Raw genomic sequence first — 9,529 nt, 5'->3', positions numbered from 1 at the left:
TTTCTTCGATTATCTTTTATTTGTTTTGTTATAAGCATTTTACTCCTTGTTGTTGGCTTCCTCTTGGTAGTCCGTAGCTTATGGCTCTGGGCTAAGGGTTAGGTTTACCTACTAGTGGGGTGTAGTAGGTGTCATCATGACCTGAGAAATCGAGTCGTGACAATATTTGTGTATCGAGCGTATTGGCAAATACATTTCTGCATTTATGGATGGCCTTGTCGAAATACCCACATTAAAATAAAACATCAGTTGTTTGGTTGTGCAGTTCCCTTTCAAGACGGTTCTGAGACAAGGTACATTATAGAAGATGGAAATACAACCACTCTTCCTCGTAGAGATATCAAGAAGGAGGATCAAAGTAAAGAAGGCCACAAAGGAACTCAATCAACTATACCTTCTAAACTTATCGAGAAAAAAAGAAAATAGTCTACCGAAGGTTTGGAAGGATTAACTTCAATGAGCTGCAGATAGTCAAAAGGAAAATATTCTACTGAATGTGGGAAGGAGTACGTTCAGTGAGTTAGGGATAGCCCAAGGAGGATGGTGGGCCACCTAAGGACAGCCCAAGGAGGATGGTGGACCACCTGACTCTCCCTTGTCAAAAGGAAAACAGTCTACCAAAATTTAGGGAAAACCATCTTTAGTGAATTGGGGACAAACAAATAGGATAGTGCACTACCAAACTCTATCTTGACAAAAAGGAAAAGATCAAAAGAAACACCGGGAGGAACATATTCTTCTGCATATATATGCACCTAATGCTAAATGGTCAAAATGCAGATAGGAGATTAGGGAGGAAGCTAAATGAACCATTTCGTTCCGAATGAAGTAAGTTGATCGTATATAGTTGAACGTTCTTGCTGGAACTTATGGAGTATGTCATATGAGCTAGGTAATGTACCCCTCGTCACCCTCTTGTTATTGTACTGGTTTGTTAGGACATTTTGTACAAATTGACTTAGCAATGATCTCACGAGATGGAATGTTACAAATCTCTCTTTCTAGATTGACTTTACTGAATGAGCTCACAGTAAATGAGCACTGAAATTTATTCTAACTATTAAAACTTTAAAAATAGGAAATATAAGGTTTCTAGTACCTTTGGTTCAAGAGTATATGTCAATTGGATTTACCAGTAACAAAATCATTTGTCTTTAAGGCAAATTTCTAACATTCGGGATTCTCTAAATCCCATACTTATTCCTACATGGTTATATAATGTCTTAAATATAAGTTGCCCAATTTGGTGGGTAGAGAGTAGAGACTAGAGTTAAAGTTGAAGTGTGTGCCAGCCAATTGGTCCCCACACAATCGTAATAAAAATTAAAAAATAATTAGCAAAGAAAAAAAAACAGAAAAGTTCCATCAAATTTCTATGACAATAGAAATTAAATTCCAACAAAAACAGACTAAAACAAACAAGGCCGATGCACTAAATATCTTGGATTCGCATAAGGCCAGTGAATCTAACGACATAGTAAAAAGTAAATCATGGTGCACAAGCATCCTGCCGAGTCAGGCAAATATATTTAACAACATAGTCTGTATATTAATGGATGTCAGATTTTGTCTCCTCTAACAGTCTTAATATCATCAACAATAGTTATAGCATCCATTGAAATACCAGCAAGCCCTCTCTTTGAAAATCCAGCACAGTAGAGCCCATTCTCTCCTTTCCAATGATTTGGAAATTCATTCATCAGTGTTCCATCATCGAAAAATATAGAGCTATAATCCTGAGTACATAAAAAGTAATAAAGTTGTACATATTTTAGATAATGATAGTGAACTTATACGAAGTAAAATTAGTAACCAGGTTGGAGAAAAACATATCTGAACGTGATATTTACAGACAAGTGGAACAATTTCAAGACTTAAAATTAGAATTAAAAAAAGAAAAGATTATAGTGATAATTTGCAAAACTTACCTTTAGCCATTTGGTAGCAACATTCTTGTATCCTGTAGCAAATATGATTGCATCAAATTGACGTTCTTCCCCATTCTCAAACATTATTGTATGTTCCTTTATTTCTGATATTCCAGGAAGTACCTAATTAATAATTCACCAAATCCATAAACCACACGGATTTAACTTCTATATATTTGAGCTAAAATTACTTAATTTTATCGATTCCATAAATATAATGGTGGATACGCCCATTTCTGCCCATGATAGTAGAAATTAGTTGATTAAAAAATAAGGTAGACAACTCCTACTACAACAGGTTATATTTTACCCACAATACAAAAACTATACACAATTTGTTAATTTATATCCCAAAATCTTTACTAGTTATGCATATTGAATGGTAACCTTGATGTTTTTCAAAGTTTTAGGGTTTTGGTTGTAATCGAATTTGAACTCGTGATGTGCCCCTAACTACACATCATAGGTTGTGCTCTTAACATCATACCAAAGTCCTCGGACCAACTCAAGACATCAGTTTTTAACATGATATTTCTCAAAATAGAATGAAGATAAATAAATATAGTATCGTACCTTAATCTCTTCAAGTTTAATCTTGCCAATGGCACCAACATCAATTACAGGGGATGTACCTTTTGAGATTTTAATTGAAAATGGACCTTCTTCTGGCTGTGGTATTCCAAATTTTTCCAAATTTCCAAATTTAAACTTCGCAAACTTTGAAATCATAGTATCAACCAAAGATATTGGTAGATATTTTAGCAACACCATTCCAATATGCACCATTTCCCTTGTTACAACATGAATCTGCAAACATATTAGGACAATATAAATGAAATAATTTACAATTAACAATTATATGTATAAAAAATATAATTGATTGTGCATATGCAAAACTTGCATCATCTAACTATAGAAAAATTATAGTACTTTCGGAGAACATGGATGCAAACAAAACAAAATCAAATCTACATGCATGCAAACAAAAAAAAAATAAAGTAAAGATTAGGTATAGAGAGACAGAGAGACTTACTGGGCTCCTAACAACAATTGATGTGTGACTTCCATAATTTGAAAGATCAAAAGCTATTTCCATCCCAGAATTTCCAGATCCAATGACCAATACTTTTTTATCTTTATATTGTTCGCCTGATTTATAGTCACTTGAATGAATTATGTTGCCTTTGAAATTTTCTATCCCTACCACATTTGGAATATAACCTTCATTGTTTTCTCCAGTAGCCAAAATCAAGAAATCACAAGCATACAATTCCATTTCTCCGCTAGCCACATTTCTTGATTTGACATTCCATTTCTTCTCCTCATTGTTGTAAAAGGCTAATTCAACACAAGTTTGAAATTTTGGTTTGATGTTGAAATGCTCAACATACTCATCTAAGTATTGAATAAATTCATTTTTTGACAAATACTTAGGTGATGAAGTTGCATGTGGCATAAAAGGCAATGAACAAATCTTTTTAGATAAATGCAAGTGAAGTCTATCATAAGTTTTTTTCTTCCACAAATAGGCACAACAATCTTCTTTTTCTAACACAATATTTTTTATGCCATATTTGTTCAAACAAGCAGAAATGGCGATACCTGATGGACCAGCTCCAACCACAACAACATCAAGTTCTTCCTTTGAAAAATTAGCCATTTCAAAATTTTCAGAAAATTAAACAAGTCTTTTTTAGGATTGTTGAAAAATAAATTGCAACAAGATTTCAAGAAAGGGGAATTTAGACAATGAGGTATGTGTACATATGGTCTTCAAAAAGAATAAAAATGATATTTATAGTTGTGAAGAGTTATAACTTTTACAAAAAGTTGTGACTTTTGTGAAAAGTTGTGTGACTTTTGTGAAAAGTTGCAACTTTTATGAAGAGTTATGACTTTTTGATGAGTTGTAACTTTTATGAAGAGTTGCGAATTTTCCGTAAGGTTATGACTTTATGAAGAGTTCTGACTTTTAGGAAAAGTTGTGACTTTTTCATAAGGTTGTAACTTTTACAAAGTGTTCTGACTTTTGAGTTTTCCCTAAGGGTTGTGATTTCCGATAAGGAACAATAAGCACTTATTCACATTACCCTTTGTTTTTTTTGTTTTATTAATAATAATAGAGGAGCTTCCTCTAATTTTCCCAGAAGAGGATTTTGAACTTCACAACTTCTTCTTCTCCACAAACAAATTCTTGTGTACATTACTGTTGTCGAGTAGTTCGCTGATACCGTGGTTTTATGTACCAATACACCGGTGAGGAAAATCATTCTATTATGGAAGAAATATTTCATTAACCTTGGGGTATTTGAGGGGAATAATTTCCTTAAGAAAACAAGTGGGTTCAGCGGGTTCGATTTTCTTTCTAGAGAAAAATATTTTGTCAGGTTCTTTTCTATTTACTGGTTTTGAGGTTCTGGTTTGAAAATTTTAATTATACTTTGTTGTTTCTTATCAATTTCTTGAAAGTTGTTATTCTAAATATTTTAGTAATACAATTAACAACAATCTTAGGAAATTATTTTACGGTTGGTAGTGTTCTACTTTGTTGGAGAAAAAATGAGAAAGAGAATCAATTTATCCTATCATAAAAGAACTTTAGGATGAACATTACTATTTTAATATGCTACTGGTCTGATTATTTGCAATCGTTAATGCTTTAACTTATTGAGTGTGGCCGAGGAAGTAAAGAACAAATAAGTCTGGTGCAAATTCAAATGAATAGGTTGTCATCAATAATGAGATTCCACTTATGCAAATTGGCAGCATAACAAATGGTTCATATTTTGGGAAGTGTGAATTTCCATTTTAAAGATGTTTAAGGACATTTTAAATATTATTTTATGGTGAAGTTTGGAAACTAAAACTTGTGTAGTTTTCTACTCCGTGTGAAATTTGATAGTATATAATTTTAAAAGACTAAAAGTTTCTAATTTTCTACTCCTTTGGATTGAAGAATATAAAAACTTCACCACATAAATCAAATTGTGCATTTAGTTTGAAAGAATATAACACTTCATCATTTTATTTAACACTCTGTTTGAATGAATACTTGAATTTGAAGAGTATAGAAACTTCGTCAGGAATATTAAGGCCAAACGATTTGAAGAATATAAAAAGTTTATCATTAACTAAAAACATTGTTGTATTTTTTATTCTACTCCGCCTGAATTTAAAACATATTTGAAGTTATAAAAACTTCATCAACATTGAAAGTCCATTTGGTCGACTATTTTAAGAATATAAAAACTTTATCGTTAACTAGAAATAAATTGTATAAAGATATTTCCGCAGGAGAAAGGTCTACTGGAATCTCGTTGAGGTCTGGAAGCGCAGGTGCAGGATCCGCACAAAAGGCTATTGAAGGGGCGGCGAATGCTGGAAAAGCTAAAGTAAACCAGAAAGGATTTTTATTAAAAATCATACTTGTGTTTTTAGAAAAAGAATATCATTCCATCTTCATTGTTAGTATTCTAAATACTAAATTCTCTATTTTATTGTGACAAAAACAATGGCGACATAAAGCTAGTGATTTTGTGGCTGCAATGGGTGCCTCTATAGATTGAACTTTGATATTTTGTAAAGATTATCAATGGGAATTGAAGCACTAACACTTCTTTTAATTGTAGAATATTATCTCCAAAAGAGGCTTCATGCTGCCAATGTGTATTTTGATAGTTCACAAGTTGAAGGCATGGAAAAAATATGTCGAAAATTATTTTTAAATACTTGAAAGTATTTTTTATTTGATATTGTTGTTGTTGAATTTCTTTTTTACTAGTATATGATACGACTAGTATAAAACAACCAAATTAAATATATACTTGTTCAAAAGAGTTGTGTTCTATTATGAAATAGTTTCACTTTAATTTGATTAGACAAGCTAATTGTATATAGCTTTATTATATACTTTAGACACTCTTGTACTGGTGATACCAGGTACAGGCTTAGGCCCCTGTGTATGCTCGTCTTTCTTGGTCACTTTCGAGCCCTTGTTGTATATTTTGTACCATTTTCTACATCAACTGATTTTACTTTACTTCATTTAGAGAAAGTTAAATTTAAAGACTATTGGAGCCAAGATATGATTCTCACGTGATTTTTAAATACAAACCATTGATCCGTACACCGGAGACTAAAGGGAGAGTGGTGATTCAAGGATAGAAGAATTGATTACACTTAGGCAACTATGGAAAATTTCTCTTGAAAAGAAAATCCAAAGAAAGATTAAGGGTGTGTTTGGTATGAAGGAAATTATTTTTCGGAAAATATTTTTCAATTTTGTCATGTTTGGTTGACTCAAATGTTTTCAAAAATGTTTTCCAAATCAACTTATTTTCCTCGAATTTAAGGAAAATGACTTCTCTTCAAAAATTAAGGAAAACATTTTCCAAATCTATCCTCCAACTTCAAATTACAATTTTTTTTTTGAAAAATAAATCTAAAGCTTATTTTAAAAAAAATATTTTCAAATTTAATTTTTTTTTACCCCACCCTCACCCCCACCCCCGCTATACCCCCAGCCCCCCATAAAAATTTAAGTTTGTTTTAAAAAAAAAATTTCTAATTTCTAATTTTTATTTTGCACCCCACCCCTCCCCTGCCAGCCACCTACTCCTCCAAAAAAAATTTAAAAATTAAAGTTTGTTTCTAAAAAAGTATTTTCAAATTCAAATTCTTATTTTTCATCCTCCCGGGCCAGCCCCCCCTCCCCTCCCCCCCNCCTACCCCCCAAAAAATATTAAGTTTGTTTTTAAAAAATATTTACAATTTCAAATTTTTATATTTTCACCCACCCCCTACCCGCGAACCCCCACTCCTCTCAAAAAAAATTTAAGTTTGTTTTTAAAAATATTTTCAATTTTAAATATTTTTTTTTACCCCATTTCAATTTAAGTTGTTAGGTGGATCATAAGATATTAAATGAAAGGTCTTGGAAGCTTCTTTCTAATGCCACCGAATTTGCTAAAATACTTTAAAAGGTAAACTAAAACCCAATTAATATCTTAGAATGTTTTAGAAGTAAACATTCATCTAGCCAAAGCAGCAACTCAAGTCTTTAAACAAAACAACTAAAATGCAAGGACTAAAGAACTATAGCTAATTGTCTATGAAGCCTCTAAAACTATGAGGGATGTCAGGACAAGACCCCCGATCATCCTAACAACTGAAACTACTAAACCAATGTAAAAAAGGATCCTCCGAAACCAATGAGGCTCACCAAATGACTCTGAAATGCTCAACTGGATCAATGAAGTGTTGGATGCTGATCCTGGTTACCTGTATCTGCATCATAAAAGATGCAGGCCAAATGGCATCAATACATTTAATGTACGAGCATGCGAGGGGAAAACTAAAAATGACATAAGGTTGAACTAAATTCTGAAGGAAACACTTACCTCAGCTTTATTCAACAAATGTATATTCAACTCAATGCACAAATAAACAACAGTAAAAATGCAGTTTATATAAAGCATTTAAACAGTAGGTAATAACTCAATGTATTTGAAGAAATACAATAACAACTTAATTTATATAATAAAGTAATATTATTCTGTGGGAGTTTCTCTAACCGACAACCATCATTATGAGCTATGTGATGATACAACGTCTCGCCCATGCTGCCACAACTGTCCTAGAACTTGCCGGGATATAGAACGCCTCAACTAAGTGGACCTACTAGTCTATGCTAAATAGCATTAAGGAATCATCTAAAAAGTATGACTCTTTCTACCCACGTTGGCTACATGGTTTATGGAGACTTGAGTTAGTATGAACTCGTCCCCATATCGGTGCTCAATACTACTCCCAAAATATATTCAGCACATATGTTTTAAAAGCAAGACTCTTTCTGTGGTTTGAGATAATTACTCAAAAAAAACTAGCTCAAAGGCTCTCTTGGAAATCAATGTTTCCTCTCTTGCTTAAATGTGAAGACATTTACTCTTTGGGAATACTTAGTTCCCATATACTCTTTTTGAAGAAATGAACTTCATTTGATACTCTTATTCAACTCAAACTCAAGTCTTAAAACAAGTTTAAAAAACATTTGTAAAAAGACTTCTTGAAAGAACTCTCTAGACTTGGCTCTTAAATTTCCTTGAATTTGAACATATGGATTCAAGGTTATGATTCATGTTTACGGATAATTTCTAGATGTTTAGAAGTCATTTAGAGTAGTTAGAATCGATAGGAAGTGTTAGTACACTTTAGAAGGACTCAAAAGGGCTAACCGATGAAAAAGAGGTTGGGGCGGACGACTCAGGCGGGCGCGCCAACACCAAAGTTCAGAGAGCCATTTCTGGTGCACTGCTGGTGCGCCGCCCTAGCCTCCCTGGCGCATCAAGGCCGGGCCATTCCAGCTTTCCCCAGTCATAGCTGATGAATTTTTCAACTTATTTTTTGATCTTAATTAGATTAAATATGATCTTTTTTCTCAATTTCTCTTTAGATGCAGATACCCAAAACATATACACAAGAATCTAACGCAAACAACTCTAATAATCGACACTGTAATCTCAAGAAACTCCTTAATCTCATCCCAAACTCAAGAACGAAAGCAATGCAAGAACATGCATCAAGAACAATCCAACATTCAACCTTTTAGTGTTTGGCGCATGGGTGAACGAAGCCAATGCTGTGTGAACTCACATACCTCATAGGATCAAATCTTTGGCGAAATCCGCAATCAATTCCTCAAGAAATTGATGAATCTATACCTTTTCTTCTCCTTTTTCCTCTTGAGTTCTTTCTCTAAAAACCCTAGCGTGATTTTGCAATTGTGTAAACTGTCCAATTCAGCTTTGACCCCAATTTAATTACTAAAAATGAATTAAATTAATTGGGTATGAAAAAGTCTAAATTACCCCTTTAAAATCTGATTAGCTTTCCTTTTCTAGACAGCTCCAACTTCGAATGGGCATATCTCCCTCATACGAGCCCCAAAATTAGCAAACTCGGTGGAGTTGAAAAGATAATTCCAAGGCCTTTCATTTGATATCTTATTTGCCACCTAAATCATCTTGTACTATGATTTATGGTCTATTGAAGTTGACCCAAAACTCATACTCAACATAACTTTGCCAAATTTCAGATTTTCATACTTCCCAAAAATGGTTCTTTCTAATTCTAGCTCTTCAATTAGCAAGTTGTTATAATATCTCCCCCTTGGGTACATTCGTCCTCGAATGAGCTTTCTCTAAGCAGACTAAGGGTGTAACATCTAACGCTCAAACACCCAACAAGCAACATATAACATAACATGCCAACTTAAAATAAATGCTAAGAAAAGGATTAGTACCTTAATTTGGAATTTCTCCGAACTGAAAGAGATGTGGATACCTCTTCTTCATGTCCTCCTCAGCCTCCCATGTAGCTTCCTCATTAAATTGATTCCTCCAAAGAATTTTGATTGATGCGATTTCCTTGGTCCTCAACTTGTGAACTTGACGATCTAGAATCTGAACATGAATCTCCTCATAAGATAAGCCATCCTTAATACCAATATCTTCAGTTGGTACAATCATTGAAGGATCGCCCATACATTTTTTCAACATAGAGATGTGAAACACTGGATGAATGGCTGCTAACTGTTGTAGTAG

At 33.4% G+C, this 9,529-nt stretch overlaps 1 protein-coding gene across 1 annotated transcript; it reads right to left on the bottom strand.

Moving 5' to 3' along the window:
* Positions 1-1,559: 1,559 nt before the first annotated feature.
* Positions 1,560-3,588, bottom strand: LOC125864864 (probable indole-3-pyruvate monooxygenase YUCCA10). Its single transcript, XM_049544959.1, has 4 exons — positions 2,962-3,588; positions 2,502-2,735; positions 1,929-2,051; positions 1,560-1,736 (listed from the first exon to the last, which is right to left on the bottom strand). The coding sequence occupies exons 1-4, from the start codon at positions 3,586-3,588 to the stop codon at positions 1,560-1,562; spliced, it is 1,161 nt and encodes a 386-aa protein (XP_049400916.1).
* Positions 3,589-9,529: the final 5,941 nt, after the last annotated feature.

This window comes from Solanum stenotomum, chromosome 5 (assembly GCF_019186545.1).
Source record: "Solanum stenotomum isolate F172 chromosome 5, ASM1918654v1, whole genome shotgun sequence".
In the NCBI taxonomy this organism is placed as follows: domain Eukaryota; kingdom Viridiplantae; phylum Streptophyta; class Magnoliopsida; order Solanales; family Solanaceae; genus Solanum; species Solanum stenotomum.
Note: the sequence above shows the minus strand (reverse complement) of the source record. Positions and strands in the feature narration are given on the sequence as shown.